Below are 19,535 nucleotides of genomic sequence, written 5' to 3' on the forward strand. Positions count from 1 at the left end.
AGTGCTTCCTACTTTGCTGCTACCCCCGGACTATGGTCCTGCTGTAAAATCTTAGGAGTTTCTACATTTAAAGTTTCTAGGTGTTCACATCAGTTAAACACACAACTACATTTCAAGTTCCATCTCTGACCTTCCTGTAAATTAATCTATCAGTATGTATAAATGTATATTTAATATGGTGTACAGCAGCCTCTACTGGTACATGTCTGCAGAGGACAGCAATGTGTTATGTAGATAATGGCATTACTTTTGTTATAATTTTTTTTCCTTTTTATAATAGTTTAGCTATTTAAGGCAAATATGGACTTTTATAGGAAAAATAATTACAACTCTTAATATAGCCTAGCAATGTAAACTAAACCAAATGGAATTCAGTCTTTAAAAATCACTCTATTACTTTTAAGCAAAAAATATTTCCCATCAAATCCACACAAACATTATTTCCTTACTCTACATGATGTCAAATCAACAGTATGCTTTAAGCTTTATTCATATATATGAAGAGTTCAGGCTTCACTTCCTACAATACGTGCTTTGGAAACTTAGCTTAACTCTGTTTCCAGACCACAACTTCACTACTACTCTCTCCCTTTCCAGATTAACATTTAAAAATAATCTTTAAATTGAACTACTGAAAAGTGTAGATTCTTCTTTCGCAGTGCTGTCTTCACAGAGTTCTCATAACTGTAGCATATGGACATTGAAGGCTGATTCCAGCTCAGCGAAGCCATCCATTATGCAGATTTTTATACTGTCTCTCCCAAGTGTAATACTGTTCCTTTCTAAATATTATTTTCGTTTTGATGCAGCAGAGAATGTCAGTTTTTAATAGTTATGAATCTGAACACCATTTGAACTCAAAAAGAGAATAAAATGTCAGGTTTTAAAAGGATAATCCTGATTCTTATAGTCAAATATAAGGCATGCAGGATCCATGTCTGTAGTGTAGTTTTGGTTTACTATAAATCACTCCAGGCAGCAATATTTACAGTTATGCTGACAGATACAGATACTTTGCTTACTTTTTAAAAGGAACATTTGTGCTGCTTGCTGTTGCATGTTAAGTCATGTTAACGGTCAAATCCTGCACAAGTGGACTGCAGTGCCTACCTCATTTTATTAAGAGATGTCTGCAGAATTAAACTACCAATCACTAAAACTTGCATAAAATTTTGTACCACTTAGACATGTCTGAAGAAAATCTGAAAAAACTGTAAGTTTAGGCCTTGGGAGGGTTAAGCCAACCAGCCATTCTTCACCCATAGACACATAGTGAGCACTTAGTAGTCTTTTGAAAAGAAAAGTGATCTTTCAGAAAAGATTTTGTGAGTTAGATGACAATATCCCTGCTGGGATCACAAGAACCCAGCAGGAGCCATGCCTTGAGAGAGGCACTGTGGCTCAGTTTCTAGTACACTATAATGCAGTGCCTGCACATGCATGTCTGACTGCAGCTCAGTGTGGTAAGAAAGGAGAGGCTCATTATTTTGTGTCTCAGTACATTTTAACAAGCAGTGGAAGCATACTGTGAGATCTGCTGTTCACTGAAGTAGGATCTGTGAGTTCATACTGGTCTTCTCATTGCAAGGCTAGGCACTATGTTATATTCTATGTATTTGTTCCTGAACCTTGCTGACCTTCCCATGCCTTCAATCAGGAAGTTTTAATGAAGATAGTAATTACAGGTCTCTTTCTTCATTGTCTAGTTAGTTTACTAGAACTAGCATGGCCATAGTAGGCCATTTTCCTGCACTATTGCTGTAGATCAATTAAATCTCTGCAAGATACTATGGAACATGTTAAAGCTAAGTCAATTAAAAGGGTCTTCCATTTCATCCTCTGCTCTGAAATAGATTTGGCCTCATCATAACTCCTCCACAATAAAACCAGAGGAGATGGATTTAAAAAAAAAAATAATAATCTAGAGCAATACAACAAATAGAGAGGTTTCCAGTCCCAGATTCCTGTTCTTTGCAGTAGCAACCAGAAGCACGTCTTTGTGGGAAGTACCGACAGCCTCATTCAGAGGCAGAGGCTTTTCTGATCATGTCAGACACCAATAACAACTTCTCCTTTATGGTTACACACCTCTGGTCTTTGCTTCCAACACTGCCCATGCTGGACAGAGGCATCACCATGGGTGACCACAGCACCTGAAAGGCTCTGCACACCTCCTGTGATCATACTGCATGCCCAGAACAGTGTGTGTTCTGGGGGCAAGTCCTTATGGTTTGTTACTGACAACTTAGCTTTATTCTACCCCTCCAGAAAGCTCTGACTTAGCTGAAACTATGCCAGATAAAGTTACTGCATGTGGCACATTCATTCTAACTCTAAGGAAATAAAATTTATGCTACTCTGGCTCTGAAAATTAACTACAGCAGAAGAATTTGTGAGACTTTTCCCTCATTAATATAAATGAAAATTCTAAATAATACATGTCATATTAAAATATTCTACCTTTGTCTGATAGGGCTGTGAGGTATGCACTTAGGATGCAAGCAATATTTGTGATCGAAGACTTTAAGGATTTCTTGTCAGTTTGGGAACAGTAAGTTACTAGAAGCAGACTGATGATATAATATTGGATAATTTTGTTTTTAACAGATGCATCACAATCCTAATAATTAAAAGCACACAAAAATGTCTGTATCATTGCTGCTTCAGATGATTTTATTTTAGCCCCAGGAATTTGTAGGGCTTTATTAATGAACTGACATTTGCAGACAAGGTAAAATCTTTGCAAACTGGTACATTGAGCTAAACCTGAGAGTAGTGTGTATCACACAACAGGACACTGAAATTACTGTGTGTGCAATGCGTGTTCTTTGAATTAGACTAGACCAAATCAAAATGAAGTAAAATTTGTGTCGAAGTCGTCAAACTCCCTCCCCCTAAAAGAAAGGCAAACCCAAACCTAAATGTCCCCTTTTAAACAATAAATTACATATTTAGACCTAGCATAGCATAACAGACATCTAGTGCCTCCACCAATTACAGCTATAAATTAATTACATGTTGCTTTCTTTCCTGGTACTATACAAATTATATTTGATGTATTATGTTGAACACTGCTACTGGCTCACAAAAAGCTTTTAAAATGTGTTTGCTTCTACTATACTTGTATTGCTTAGCTCTGCTAGTTTTTCCACGTTTTGCCCAAGACATTTTTATGGTATTGGCCAGACTTAAGCTGCTCTTAATATTCAGAGAAAAAACATTAGAATTACTGAAGTCCGCAATAAATTTATGAATTGCTTTTGTTACTGAAAAAGCACTCTTTCTTCATTTGATTTATTACAGTAAAAATCAAATGGAATCTCTAGGCATTCCTTAGATCAGACATATGCAATTTGTTATAAAAAGTCTACTTATCACACTTTTGCACTACACTCTGTTGATGTAACTGTAAAATCAACTCAACCATGTTATTACATGTTGTATATAACCCACAATCTCACAGTGATCACACTAGTAGGTGGCTGATTTTTAGTGCTGGAGAGTGACAAAACTGTTTATTAAAAACTCAATTTAATGTTCCCTTGGATATGAGCAATATAAAAACACAGCTATTCAACAGTTCCTAACAGTCCCTGACAGAGGGTCGTATTTCTCTGCTCTGCTGCTTTCAGAACGGAGGAAATTTTACTAATGAAGCATTAGCCTATGTGTTACTGCCAAGGAAACAATAATCAATGAGACATTACTCACTCGTAGCGATGGTTACTCATTGCTCTTTGGTACTCCAACTGTTACCTTTGAAAAGCTTAAGATAATGTACTTAAAGATAATGTACTCTCTTTTTGGGAGACTGAAGCAATGCATTTTGATTATATAGTAAATGCTGTAAGGAAGCCTTGGCAGTGACAGATTCCAGAAGAACAGAAAGCTGACTAAGGATAATATGTTGAGTCTTCTGCAGCTATGCTTACATTCATCCATGGCCTACAGAGCTCCATCTTGCATCCACCTTTCTTAGTACTTGTCCATTTAGTTTTAATAACGCAGTAGGTGGTTTTGTTTCTTTCCACTTTTACTGTCTGTCTTCATTGATCTCAGATATTTATCATGGATTTTTTTTTTCTTTTTGTTTTTTCCACACACATATATTGATTGATCTCTAAGTGTGGAATATCAACATAATTCTTTTGAGTTTTAGTACAGCTTGACTGCCATGTTCAGACTTGTGAGCATGATAACTGTATTTTAAAGTCATCTTCCCTTGGTTTAGGAAAGCTTTAAACACAATCTCCTACAGCAGACTGTCTAGACTGTCAGAACTTCATGAAACTTGATGAGGACAAAGCTCTGCATTACAGGCTGGGGACTGACTGGCTGGATGACAAGGACCTTGTGGTTCAGGTGGGCAGAACTAAGCATGATTCCCCAGCCCTTGCTAGCAGCAATGAAGGGTAACAGGAGACTGAGCTGTATTAGCAAGAGCCTGGCCCATAGATAGAGGGACTGATTCTTCCCCTTCACTGAGCACTTGCCAGTCTCTTGTGAGGAATACTCTGTCCACAATAAGCCCTGCACTAAAATACTCTTGATAAACTGGATCAAAGAGAACAGAGGGTTTTGAAGATGGTCAGGAGCTGAACCACATGACCTCTCCAAGAGACTGAGGGAATTGGGCTTGCCTAGGTTGGGGAAGAGATGTCTTCAGGGGGACCCACCAGCACCCTTCTGACACCGAAAAGACGGACACCTCTTTGTTGAGGTGTGAGGTAAGACAGAGAAGACATGATGGGAAGACAGGTTCACAAAGTTGCTGCCATCAGCAACCTGCTGACAACCTGGTGTTAATCTCGCTCAGTTGGAGGCTGGACCAGGTGAACTCCTGAGATCCCTTCCAATCTAAATTACTTTCTAGTAAGCATTGTGCTAATCAGCAGATCTCTGTTTTACCAGGTCAAAAATAAAGAAAACAACTTACCAACCAAAACAACAAGCCTGTATTTGTCACTAGGTTGTCGTCTATATTTTGCGACTTCTTCATAGGTTGGGATATCTGCTGTATCATACTGATCACTCTTCTTGCACTCATACATGGACTTGTTTGTTTTTTTATCTTTTCTGCTAAGACGAAAGCTTCTTCTAAAACCAGCTGCAGTAAGAAGAGGGTTTTTTCAAAGTAAGAAAATAAGTCTTCTTAAAACATTCGAAAACAGTCTCTTCCAAACATTCAAGGATTGGAGCATGGAATAAAAAGTGTATTATATGTTTAATAAGCCAGGTCATTACAATGACATTTCCCATGTTTTTAAACTATATCAGGTACCTATTTAAATTGCAAAATTAAGATTATCAATAAAAATATAACCTTTGCAACAACAAACTGCAAAATATAATTGCAATAACTTGTTAATATATTTAGATTATTTAGACAATTTGAATATCTTATAAATTGATATATATACACAAAGAAATAAATGAAAGCTGGAGTCTCATACCACCTCTAATGCATGTCTATTAAATCACCATGGCACACAGACATCAAATACAACATGGGATAGAAATACATCTGGTGGTTGAAAAGGTTAATGTGAATTAATTCCTTGAACAATTCTGTTGTCCTTAGCTCCATGCTGATAAGATATTTTAAAAGTGCATTAAACCTCTCTTAAGTATGTTTAAGTCAATCCAAGCACTCATGCTTAAATTTCAAAATACTAGAAACATCTTAGACAATACAGTACCCATATTATGAAATGAAAAGTTAATATTGTTATTAAATCTATATTTATAATTGCATCTATTATGTGTGATATCTATCGTGCCTTCAAGAGAAGAACTGAAATTTCACATAGCTTTTAAGCACTCTCAAAGGAGAAAATCATAGGCATTTTCAAGCAGAATAGGACAAAAAGTCCGTTTTATACTACATGTTAAAAACTAATTTAAATTAAATTAAAAACTAATTTATTCCTCTGTTAATGATTACCTTAGAGTTTTTCAAATAAATCCTTTATATTGCATTAGATTAAATTTTACTGGTAGCTCTACAACACCACTTTTTTCTATAAGGAAGTGTAAGAAAGATTGCAAAGACTGCAAAGCTGATTTCACTATCTGGTGGTAGTAGAGTAAAACACAAGCTATACTTAAAATATTGGAAAAGTTGTTGGTTTTTTTTCCCAGAACACTTCATAGGACAGTAAAGTAAAGTAAATTTTGGTAACCCCAGATTTTCAGCAACATGTTTCATATTCTCATAATCACACTTATGTTTAGGTGTTTGGGAAGTAATCATATTACAATTTCTTCTTCAAAGGTAATATCATGCAAGTTCAAGATTCAGTTCTGAAAATATTTTGCACCAGACCTGAAGAGAAATACCACAAGGTTTAGTTAAAGGCTTAGCATTTTGCACACATACAGTTTAACTGAGCATAAATCATCATAGAACCAGGACCACAGAGGATGTTAACCAGGTTATTTAATTGATGTGAGCCCCTAAACCTCTGGGAATCTACAGCACAAGCATACACACAGAAGATGAAGAAAAATTTCTTTGAGAATACCATGATGTCAACTCATTTATATTCAAAATACGAATACGTAAACTGAAAATATATGACAAAGGAGAAGAGCTAGCATCCACGGAAAGGGCAGATGATATTTTTAAGATGTACAGAATAGTCTAGACTAAATAGGAGATGGGCTGGCATAGAAAAAAGATCAAAATATGAGATATGAAAACATAATGAAAGAGACAGGGTTACATTATTTTATTATTTAAATAACACTAACATTGAAGTGAGTGCACTCAGAAACAGAAATGTTCTACTGGAGAGCTTACACACCCACAATAGGGCCTGGGAGATCTTGCTGGCCCTATGGTGAAGTCCATCATGACACAAGGATGTTCTCTTGATCAGAACTATGCCTAAGTGTATAGACAGCTATATAAAGCAAAGTTAAAAGTAGCTTTACCAATACAGACTACAGACTTACAAGTTCCCTGAGGCTTCATTTAAAATGCTCCTGATTAAAAAAACCCCTAAAACAACATAAAAATTTGCCCCAAACCCTGAAAATTATTCCGTTTGTTGCATTTTTTTCCTTTCTAATCACTTAATGGAAAAACAAAAAAATATAGAGAAAAAATAAAGAAAAATTCTTCACTGTTGACTACTAAATGGCTTAAAAAATTAAGAGCTTTGTTACAAGACCATGAATCCATGTATCTGAAAAAGGTAAATAGTAAAGATAATAATCAAATGAAGCTATATCAATGATCCCAACTGCAGTTTGGTGTTAACCTTACAATTAACAGCAGCTCCATGCCCCCTGATCAGCTGTCTCAAAATGCCATTAGAACAGCTTCTCAACCTACACTTAAATGCTGAACAGTGCAATCTTTACGAAAAGCATTTTTTCTGCAAAATCTTCCTATCAATTCAATCCCCACTTTTAGGTTTTGGTAAGAACATTTATAACTTGTTCTTCTTTTCTCCAACCAACTTATTTAGATCTCATTAGCAAACTATCAGGAGGTTAATTATTTAAGAATTTTAATTTCTTTAACTCCTTGAAAAAGGAGAAAATATTTCTGCTCTGTCTTCAGGCTGATTTGTCCCTTGTTACATTTACAGGCTCCACAAAAAGCATAACAAAGACTCAAGTGATATGATTCCACTGCTAACATGTGTTTCCTTGAAAAAAGAATTGATATTCCTGACACTGAAAATCACTGGTAAAATGCAAATAGTAATATTGTTTGTATATTAAGAAAGCTCAACAAGAAGTTCAACCGAAACTTAGACATTACAGAAAATAAAATATATTAATAAAAAGAACAAACCTGAGATAAAGATAAAAACCAGAGCAAGCCTGACTTCTCTGCAGTGTGCTGGTGAAGATGCTCTGTAACACTACTGACTATTAAGTTTGTGATATGAGGTTTGCTTCACCAATTCATGACTATTGTCAATTTGAAAGTTTTTTAAACCATTCTTCAAAGTCCATCTGAAAAGCCACATACAGAATCTCAAGAAGGTTTACTTTAGCATTCAAGGTAATCATACAGTTCCAGGAGTTTGTTTCAAATATATCCAACACTTTTACGATACTGCTGCTGCATTCCTGAAAGCATCTTCATTCTTCATCACTCATCATCTGCCATTATATGTCCTCATATATATGGCTTAACTTCCCTGTGACCTAGAAGCTGTTTTACAGAAATGCTAATAAATATTTTCTATTGAATGTCTGCATTTCTAATTGCATTTTATGTTGGGAACTATGGCTGTGCAAAAATATTAAGCTAACTGAAAGAATATTGTACATTTAAGGAATAAAAACATTTATGAAAAGGCAAAAAATATTCTACTAATGTTTGTTTGCATATTTTATCGTTTTGAAAACATGAAAACCAAACTTCATATATATAAATTTCCAATAGAGTATCATTAAAAATATAGTAATGATTGCTACAGACAACCAAACCCAATACTAATATGCAATAGAAAAGATTTCTGTAAAATTATTTAGGTTAAAAGTAAATTTCTATAAAGAACAAAAGAAAAATTTATTGTTTGCCTAGAATATTTGATAATATAAACCTTGATGAATATGAAAGGAGCTGCAGACTATACTGTCTGTGGAATATAGGTATCAGCAGAGATTAGCCTTAGTTGCCAAGTATGCAGACTGTAAAATAAAAAGGGGAAATTCTGTCATTAAAGCAACATAATCTCCTGAACTGAGAAGCTTGCACCAGCTTACTGGTTACAGCTGCACCACTAGAAGCTTACTGAACATGCAAACCCATAAACTACTGCTGGAATGTAACAGATTTGGAGAAATAAGAGCAGGCTTTGGGAAGAAAATATTAAGAACAAATGTTCTCAAACTACTGATGTCTTCAAAACTTATACTTCTCAATATGAAATAAAAATAAAAAAATCATTACTAATAAACTTAATTAATGCCCAACAATCAAAGAGAAATCACTTAGATCTCTAAGAATGAAAAAAAACACCTAGCAGAAAAGTTTGATTATTCTTTTAACCATTAGCAGTGTAATTTAGTCATCTCAGAACATCCTTACACAGAGAAATCCACTGGGGCCTCACACAGAAATGCAAACTGAAAACAGGCACTGCGTGAACCTGCCTGCCTTGCCGTGTTTTAAAAGGATGAAGATGTAAATAGCTGTGCTCATTTATATTTAATGACATAATTCTGAAGAAGTAGATTGCAACTATGTTGTGTAAATTTCAGTCCAAATATACTAATAAAACCAGAAAGTTAATTTCTCAAATTCAGATGGACTACACTAACAGGAAATAATAAAATATAAATTCATGCATGCTTCACAAATTCACAAGTAAGACTCCAGAATGCTATAAAGCACTTAGCTGTGCTTTTGTTAATTTTCATTCATAAAATAAGTGCTTAAGTACATGTTTAAATTATATATGTTTTTCACAGAATTTAATTTCATCTTAGAGTAAACAACTTATATTTAAATGTAAATGCATTTAAAACCACCCTTTGTGTTCATATTACTGGTAAAAAGTAAGTTTGGTACCATGGTCATTATCTATGTTTGTATGAACATAGTATTTTAACTAGATATTTATGGATATTATTTTCCCCCAAAAAAATTGTTTGTTTTTTTTTTTATACTGGCTCATATACTGAGGATTTCTATTGTTATACAGGAACTACACAAACACAGAGCAGACTTCTTACTCTGTTTGCTTCTGGACTCATTCCCAGCTTGCACATTTAGACGGGGTTAATAAAAATTTAGATTATGTCTGGATTTTAAAGATGAAATTGAGAATAGTAAACAGATGATATTCATCTATATTTACTGTATGTTCATAAAGGTTCAAGCAATGTAACCAGAATTTAAACTTGGCAAAGGCAAACTCCTAACGTTTTCCTCAGCAGTTCCTCAGGAAATTACAGCAGAAACATACGATACCATACTGTGGCTTAAATATTAGAATTTGGTGAAAATAATTAAATTTATCAGAGTCACTTTAGAAGAGAGAGTTCAAAATAATAGCAATATAGCCTTGGATATAAAAGATTTGACTCCAAATGATTCAGACATTCTGCCTTCTGAACACTCTTTTCCTGTGCTCTTCATGACCACCTTTTATGTGTCTGAAGTACATATCCTTTCAGAGAGGGTCGGGTGTTCACAGAGTAATCTGCTTCATGGATTGAAGTGCCAGAGCCATATATATGGTTTGTGAAACAAGGAGACACTGGAGTACATGAGACAATTTGAATTGTATATCACTGTGTTCTGCATACAAAAGAATGGTAACATCAACTTTCAAAAGCCTACCTGCTTGTTCTTAAGATAGGAACATTTTAAACGAATGAGTCTTAGTGAAGAGTTCCAAGAAACCTCTTATTTCTAAACCAAAAAGCTACTTATTCACAATCAGTGAATATACTTGTGTCCTTACCCCAAAACTGGTCCTAACATTAGTTTTTCTGCCTTCTGACTCTCCTGTCTGACATCTCATTCCAAAACCACATTCCCAGCATGAGATGGCTGAAGGTACCGCCTCTGGACTGCTGACAACATTCCAATACATGGAAGCTCTCAAGAAAGAAACCATTGCCTGAACTGCACTTAGCAATTCTGAATAATTTTTGTGAAGTTTTGCCTAAGTAAACTACAACCCATCTTGATTTTTTTCTCTTTGCTTCTGGGACAACAGTAGCTTCTTTCTCAAGACACCTCCCTCATAAGATGGCCATGTCTTTTTGTTAACTATGGACCAAAATGTTTCAGTGAAGAAGGCTAGAGCACCTAGAAAAGGTGGATTCTGTTTGCTCGCTAATAAAGCAGCATCCCACTAAGATCTGATTGCAAAACCTTTATAGTCTCACCCTAAGAATTAATGCAGTATATATTTGCATACAGAAAGAAAAGATGGAGGGGGGGGATGTTGTTCCTGTTTCAAAGAAATTTTTTGATAAGGAAAACGTATTTCATCTGGAATCACATCCAAATTATCATTTTCCAAACATACCAAATATTTCAATACAATTACAATCCAACACTAACTTAGTTGATTACTTAAAAAAGGTAAGAAGTCTATTTTCAGCATGATCACATAATCACAAGTTCCACAAGCACAGGATGGAATTACACCACACTAAGGTTTTGTGAAAAGGTCAAAATTTTTTCAATTATATACTTTGTGTGTACCTGATGTAGTTTATATACCACATTTAAAACCATTAAAGCACAATGTGAAAACAACTCCAATTTACAGTATTGGTCTAGGATGTTTCAGTGAGCCCACTGCCTTGGAAGGTACTTTGACAAGTTTCTCCCCACTCCTCTTGTAGTAGGAGGATGAAAGTCTTGGGAAGAGGGCTGGTTGCCATAAAATCTGCTCCAGCCAGCCTTTGGCTGGCAGGAATTCTGGATAGTTTCAACTAAAATATTTTTACATAGGTTTCAAAATGGCACAAACTAAAAAGTTGAAACATATAATGGAACATTCACCTTTTTTAAATGTTACTTTTGTTTGAAATTTGGAATCTTGAGAATGAAGCCAAAGGACTCTTGCCCCTCCTCTTCCCTCTTCCCCGCAATGATACATTGAGCTCAGACTAGCTTTAAAGCTAAATTTAAGCTACTGAGTTATTATGACTGATACTTTGTAATGTGGAAAAACGAACTGGTGCCTGCAAATTTGCTCTCTATTCTCACTGAATCCTCCCAAAATGGTTAGATAGACATGTACAAAGAAAAAATGTATACACAAAACTAGAATAAAATCTTGAGAGTGTCTTTAAACAATTACTCAAAATTTTCATGATACAGTAACCTTGTTGTTTCATTAAACACATAGCTTGCTTCATGTACTTTAAAAATTTTGACTCTAAAATCAAACCAGTATTTTAGTAGCCTATGTTTAACCAGGTAAAGGCATACTACATAAACCCTTTATGTCAAATCCAATGAGCCATGTTTAAAACCTTAATATTCATGCATTTGTCATGCAGAGTAAGGACACTTGTATGCAGATTACCCCAAAAGCAAAGTGGACACAATAGCTCCAGGGATAAAAAAAGCTGAAAGGAAAAAAATTGTCTTTTGTAACCAATTGCTCACCTAGATAGGATCCACTGTTGTGACCAGCACATTCAGCATCTTCTGGACGAAGGGTAAAAGCATACAGAATAAGAGCCAAGAAATAAAGCAGAATAGTTAGAAGCCCAGCAAAAAATACAGAATAACTTATTTTAAAAATGACAACTGTACAAAGCATAGCATTAAAAAGCCTTTAATAAGCCATTTTCTTAAAATCATAAAACAATATTTATTGTTTTATATTTTAGCTGGAGATATTGGATTTTGCAGCATGCACACCGACCTTTTTGCCTTTTCAAGCAAAAGTTGTGATGACAACAAACATTCTAAAAAAATTCTAAAACTGTATTATTTACATTTTATCAGTTAATAGAAAATATGCCACTTAAAAGAAAGCAAAATGATTTGATGTAAATCAAGCTTTTTTGTTGAACTATACATTATCAGACTTTAGCTTTATGTTTTGGCTCACTGGATTAGACAGAAAGGTTTTTGATCAAAAACACATCCTCTCATTTAATATAAAATAGCTATAATGTATATTTTTTACATGCCAGAGGCCCTCTGATCAAAAATATGAGCTACAATTTCTAATGCTTTTATAAACAAAAGCTTCTTAAGTAAAAGAAAGAAAAAAAAAACAAACAAAAAACCACAAGAGATCAACTGCTATTACTTTAACATATGCTGCAAACGTAACAATAACCAGCTACACTCAGAAGGAAGCTCAGAGGGAAAACAGTAACGATGATACCACATAGACAAACCTTCTACCATCTCAGAGAAGTAGTCTGTCAGTATTAATTAGAAACGCAAGACCTCTCATGGCCATGTAATTAACTCGGAACCATCTCTCTCCATCCCAGCCCACCCAAGTGCTGCCAATATTATTCTGTCATACTGCTTTTCTATACATATCTTGCAGAAGTTCAAGAGAGAGAAAGGACTTTAAAACAACTGTTCAAATTACTCATCATCAAATGTTTCAACTAGAAATATTCTGGTATTTTTATCTACTTTAAAACAAGATTCATTGTATTTGGTGGCAATGTAAAAGCATCATATGTATAACATCTCTTAGAAACACTGGACTATATTCAATTTAATTCTAAACATATGTTCTCTAAATAAAATTATTAGGCTATTCAGGGAAACTTTTATACATGTACCTTCAATTTCCTCTGAGAAGCACAAAGGAGAAATAGGAAAGGAAATCATTAAATGGAGTGAAAACATAACTTAAGAAAGAAAAGTTAAATCGAAGAAGAAAAATGCACCTACCACACTCAACCGCTTCCTCATCTTAGAACAGCCAAAAAGACAAAGCATTATTGTTTAATACTTCACAAATAGGAAAAAATTCAGGTATGTAAACTACTCTCAAATTCTCTTGAGAGCACCTATTATATACCAACATACCAGTAGTGAATTTAACTACACTCAGAAAAGGATGTAAAACAGTACTGAAATACTATGTGCACATTAAACCTCCCATGTGTGATTATTCCACTATTTAATTTGGTAGAAATGACTTTACCCCGTTGTCGTGGAAGATCCGTTTGGTATTAAATACAAAGTTTGTTAATTCCAATTAATCAGTCTTAACCTAGAATTTCTAAGAATCACTCCCATGAACGTGATCTCAGTATTTTCCTGCACTTACAGTAACAGTTGGGACTGCCCTTCGAGTGGATTTTGAAAAGGTTTCTTGGTTATGGCTTTTTTTTTTTTTTTTTTAAAGTCTACAATTGCAGCTGAAAACATGATGAAAGAATCCATATACTCTTGTAATATTTTCTCTGACATTATCCTAATATAATAGATCTACTTAGGACTTTCTCCTTACCTATAGGAATTCAATAATTTTCTGCTGCCTTGATATAGAAAACATACATTTTTGTAACCATCTTTGGGGTTATGCAGAAAAGCAAGATAAATATAATGAATTTTTGTTCACAAAGATATTATACACTAAGGTTAAGATTTATAGAAAGATTTAACAACCTACTTCTCATTCAAATTTCCTTTAGAATGTGGACAAATAGGCCTAAAATATAATAATTTCAAACACTTTCCATGAAGCATGTATTTTCTCAGAATGTGAAAAATTATTCAAGAGCTATTTTACAATCTTTTATGCATAACTAATGTACAAAACCACATGGAAGAGCTCTTCTCATTTCATGTCATGAAATGGACATAAGAGTCTCTTCTGCAGGAAAAATATTATTCTGTACAATCATTTCTTGGTACCATTTTTCTTGAGGACTTACATTTTAAAATAATAATTTGAAGACTTTTCTGAATCTTATTTAAAGTTTATTTCTATGGTCAAAGCAACCATATAGTTTAAGTTGGCTGGGAAGTCCTCTAAGTTCTAACCAACTCCTTTGTTGACCACATCTGGTGCCTTAAAAGAATGTAGACAGTTTTGTGAGTCAAAGGTGAAAGCATTGGATCCATTTTCCTCTCTTGACCTTAAAAAGCTCACAGTTATTGACAAATGGCCTAAAGATGGATCTAGAATGGCAGGCTGGCTTCCAGGTACTAACTTGTTTCTCCTTCTCTGTGATGTATGACAATTTTTTTTGTATTGCCATTTCCATGACTTTCAATAGACTGCAATGTATCTCCTAAAAACAAGTCACTAATGCTCAAGGCCAAGTCACATAAAGTTTTTAAAAAATTTTAGACGTCTCCTGAATTCAACAAAGTTATTTGACTTAACTAATGAGTGTGCATTTTTAAATACTGTCTGGTATTTTAACACTGGTAACAGGTTAACACCTGTAACTGGTTACTGTTAACTGGTAACAGCCCTCATTAATGAACGTGAAAACCCAGACCAGGAGCAAAGGAGGTCGGTACATACACATGGACAGAGGTCTGTACAGCTGTACACTTGCTCAACCCTAAACACTGCAGACCTCACAGGAGTCCTGCAGGCGTGGCAGATGGTGGAGTTACAGTATCAGGGCTGAAAACACTGAAAGGAATCCAGGCTTCTGGGCTACCCTTGCCAGGAAAGGGAACACGCTTATCCATAAATGAAAGGCATTAGGATTCCCAAGTTAGTCAGCTGATCCCAGAAAGCACAAGCCAAAACAGCTACAAGCTGAGGTTTAATGTTGAGACAAAGGCATTCTGAACTTCTTATGTTCTGTTAAAAATCTTCCTTCTCAATACTGCTCTTAACTTTCTTGGGCTACTCTTAAGGTTGAAAATAACAATCAGTAATGAAAAGATCTTGGAAATCACAGGATTTTCATAGCTTAATGTAGCTATAAACAGTCATCAACATCTAGCTCCCCATCTGAACTTTACAAGGAACTTTACCAGAGCTATTGCCTGTCCCTAGTAAAGTCAGAGGTTACTTGCCAGGAAACATTGTATTGTGATTCACTACTAAATACAGCTCAGTGCATCTGAAGCAGCTGTATGCATGCAGCAAGTATGTGCCCAAAGCTCCTAAGTTTTGTGACATGAAAAACTGGGACCAATATAGATTCACTAAACTCAAGTGGGCTGAGAATGGAAAGGTCCTCAGCTGGAAGGGACAAATTAAAGACTAAAAGAGGTCAAAGACTAAAACAGAGGAAATCTGATGGGAAGTAGGAAAACAAAAGCAGTAACAAAATGAAAAAAAAACCAAAAACCCCAAACCCCAAACCATAAGGCAACATGGAATATATAAAATGCTGAGAAAAGAAGAAAAACAATCAATTAAATGTATTGTGGTAAGAAGGGAGAGGAAGTTCCAAAGAAAATAGTCATGAAACAAGTTTATGAAATGACTAAAAAGCTGTAACAAGACAAATGGGAAAAAAGAAATAGGAAACAAGCACAATGGAAGCTTAAGTGTTTTTATTCATTTTAGAAAGATTTCAGCATAGCCAATAATGCTAAACTATAACAATGAAAACCAGTATCATATACACTGTGTTTTTGTATGTATTTTAACTGAAATGTAATCAAGATTTGGTTTTTGGGGGCCTCACCTAAACTGTACTACTTAGGAAGCTCAAAACCAGGGCCACTTCCAGGAACATTCTCATCTCTTTGGAACGGTTCAGCACCAGATTAAGATATTTAGCTTTTGTTGACTTTCTTTCAAAAATATTTCCACCAAGCCATTTTACTTAAATGCTTCTCATCTAAAATTTGACCCAGCAGCTCTGTTCTAGTTTCTTATCACAAACAAGTTGCATTATTTGTTAAACTAAACTTTACTTTAGTAAGCAAGAAATTGTGATGTACAGTGGTCGGCATTACAGTGAATATATTTCACTCTTGATTTTTTAGTGATTAACAGTCCCACATAGCAATCAATGTTTATCCTGTTTTTATGCTATGGAGTTTTGTAGATTGAAAGATACATTATGTTCATGGAATAGGAAATTTAAGATGACCAAATTTAATTATTTCATAAAACCATCAGATAACAGTATCTCTATGAAGATAATTTGGAAAATGAAGAAGGATAGTCTTGCTGTGAAGGACAGATTCATTTCCAGTTCTGTCTCACGTGACCTTGATTCAAATGTCATCCAGCTTCAGTTTTCCTTAATTTCTCTGTGGTAGCAGGAAGTTAAGATTTGTAAGGACAAGAGACTTCTGAACAAAAATGCTAATATGCTAATTTAACTCTATAGGTCTGGCTTATTTTTTGTTTATACTCATAATTACCTGCAGGTGGGCAATCAAGTTTCAAATATGAACACAGAAAAATACTGAGAAGAACGGCAGAGTTAAGATTGTGCAGCAATTATAAAAAGCAGAATAATCATACCATATATTTATCCTAAATGTTTGGTCTTCAAATATGAGTAGTACAAGGCATTTATTCTTTTAGCCTGTTTAAAAATTTTTGTTGGCAGAACATAATCTTCAATTCAAAAGACACTCAACTATGGGTAAACTGGGTTACATCTTGTTTGAATGAACACCATTTGGCTGCAGTTAAGTCTTTCCTCTTGCTCACACAATGCCAATCACATACTGTAAATCAAAATTGGAAGTAAAATGGATTTTAAGCCTTAGAAAAACTACATGGCGATGCCTTTATCACAGTAAGTATTTACATTTAGCATTAAGTACACAGAACAAATGTATTTTCATGGAAAAGACATCTCTGAACACTGTCATATATGCTACACATATATATTAAACTGTATACACAGGGTATGGGTATACACATATACATATGAACACAGTGCACAAGCTGACAGAGCTTGCAAGCTACACTAGTATAAAATATAATGTTACCAGTAATTTTCATCAGAGACAACACGTACATAACATAAGAATAAACACAGTAAGCACTGTGAAAGCAAAATTATGCTGAAGGAGTATGATTTCTTGCCTGATTATTTCAGTTCATATCAACTGCAGAATAGTAAGTTATTTGGTTGTTACTCAAATAATTATTTTCCTTAAAAATACAGGTTATCACTTTTGCTTACAAATTAAAGTAAGTTACACGTGCATAAACGACCAAACCTGTTGACAATATCTATTACAGTCAGAGCATGAGCAGTCTTTGTACTGAAGTTAACAGACTGGGAGCTATTAAACAAATAATTCTCCCCTCTACAGTCTCATGTCACTCCAATTTAGCCAACATGCAGCAACAGCAGAATTCACAGAGGCAACACTGGCTGATGAGCTATCCAAGCTAAGATGACCATCTAAAGCCAGGAATGCTGTTAAGTATCACTGAGGAATACCAGGTGAGCAAGTTTCCTTGGAGCTGGCATTGAGCAGTGGCTCACAAGCTCAGACAGATGAAAGCCGATTGCACATAGGCAGACACATCTACAGACTCTCCCTCTGTATCCCAGAGAGTTCCCTCACACCCACTCAGGTATATGGCTCATTCACCATTCCAGCACATGCAGGGTTAGTCCTACTCAAATAATCTCATGCAACTCTGTTCCTTTACTTTCATTCCATTTTCCTACTTTTTTTCCTATGCAGCTTGTTCTTACCGTTTTTTCCCCAGTATACCATTTCCCACAGTATTAATATACAAAACTGCTTTTTGCTGAAAAGTCACTGCTGTTAAGTATGGAAAAGACAGCTGAAAATACTTCAGTGGTTTGTTACTCCTCCATCATTTCTGCACTAACCCTAAGCCTGGGAATTAACATATCAATCTCATCAGCAGGTCAGAACACCTAACAGCCACAACAGCAAAACAAATCAGGTCAGAGTTCCTGTCAGTAATTTTTGCATTCACCGTTTCAAAGACTTTTACAAGTCTATTTACAAAGTAAATATATTAGTATTTTATTTAAACAGAATCAACAAACAACTGAACCATTGCACAAATAGTGACTATAGCATTGCTTCTACATAAAACTGTTAATTGCATTAATCTAAGAATTTCAAAGCCCATCCTCTGTGGGATTTTGCTTAATGGGCAGCTTTTACCCATATGTTTTTCCATTGCTCTTGCTGTAATACTTTCTCATTTGCTTCACCCTAAATACAAAATTTTACCTCCTCTCTTTTCCCTTTATTTTTTTATTCCTACTTCTATATCTTCCTCTTGTCAGCACAGGCTCCAGCTACACTGCCAATTTTCTTCAACTTCAGTCCCAGATACCATCAAACTGTGTATCCTCTCCATTTGCACATGAGAAAGTGTGATTTCACTTACCTTTCAATATGGAGTATACACTGTTCTACCCCCTCCTCCAGTGTACACATGACATGTAAAATGTTTTTCATTTTAACAGGTACAATGTGAGAGTGATTCTGTTTTATCTTTCAAGAAAAGGGCTAAATGCTGGCATAGGCATGTGTATTTACACATAGACACAATGGAACAGTTCACTTGGCTTATAAAGTGAAAATAAAAATTGGCATTTCCATTAAAAGGATATAAAAATATCCTTTTAATAAGTTAGAACTAGTTGGGTTTGTTTATTTCAGTGCAAATAATTCTTGCAGAAAGAAGTTATGCAGAAAGTATTTTTTACTCTTTCCTCAATATGGGTATGCATACGATCATCACCAAAAAAGCCCACTTCTATTTTGCTTCCAAATGCATGATACACAAATATGTGCAAAGATTATTATGCATTGCTATGCTGAAAAGAGTGAAAAATTGAAAATAGGAAACATAAAGAAGGCTTCCCAAAGGTAATCCAATCTATCTTCTTTCGGGTTTTAAAACAACTTAATTATCAAAGCAAAACCAGTTGTTGACTATTTCAGAGAGCTCTTTGTATAGATAAATATAACAGTCCTTTCCAGTTTCAGGACTGGCTTGAGAAGAAAGGAAAAAAAGAAGTTATAGGATACTTCTTGCATATTATATGATTTGAACTGATTTTTAGAATAATTTTCAAGTAGAAGGACACTACCACCCTGGAATCCCACCTAAGAAACCAGAGCTGACTCACATTTTTTGGGTATTCAGGAAAACAGAGTATTTTTTCTCAATTCT

At 34.9% G+C, this 19,535-nt stretch overlaps 1 protein-coding gene across 10 annotated transcripts in view; it reads right to left on the reverse strand.

The window, feature by feature from the left end:
• Positions 1–19,535, reverse strand: part of MPP7 (MAGUK p55 scaffold protein 7) — a 148,604-nt gene that overhangs the window by 10,767 nt on the left and 118,302 nt on the right. For 6 of the 10 annotated variants that reach the window (XM_086861891.1, XM_086861884.1, XM_086861942.1 and 3 more), the window contains 2 exons: positions 12,104–12,142; positions 4,937–5,107 (listed from right to left, as the gene is read on the reverse strand). In XM_086861891.1, coding sequence (XP_086718017.1) covers positions 4,937–5,107; positions 12,104–12,142 — 210 coding nt within the window. The remainder of the gene's footprint in view (positions 1–4,936; positions 5,108–12,103; positions 12,143–19,535) is intronic. The other 4 variants (XM_086861930.1, XM_086861922.1, XM_086861961.1 and 1 more) reach the window with 1 other exon arrangement.

Source organism: Cyanistes caeruleus, chromosome 1 (genome assembly GCF_971803275.1).
Source record: "Cyanistes caeruleus chromosome 1, bCyaCae1.hap1.1, whole genome shotgun sequence".
NCBI classification, from domain to species: domain Eukaryota; kingdom Metazoa; phylum Chordata; class Aves; order Passeriformes; family Paridae; genus Cyanistes; species Cyanistes caeruleus.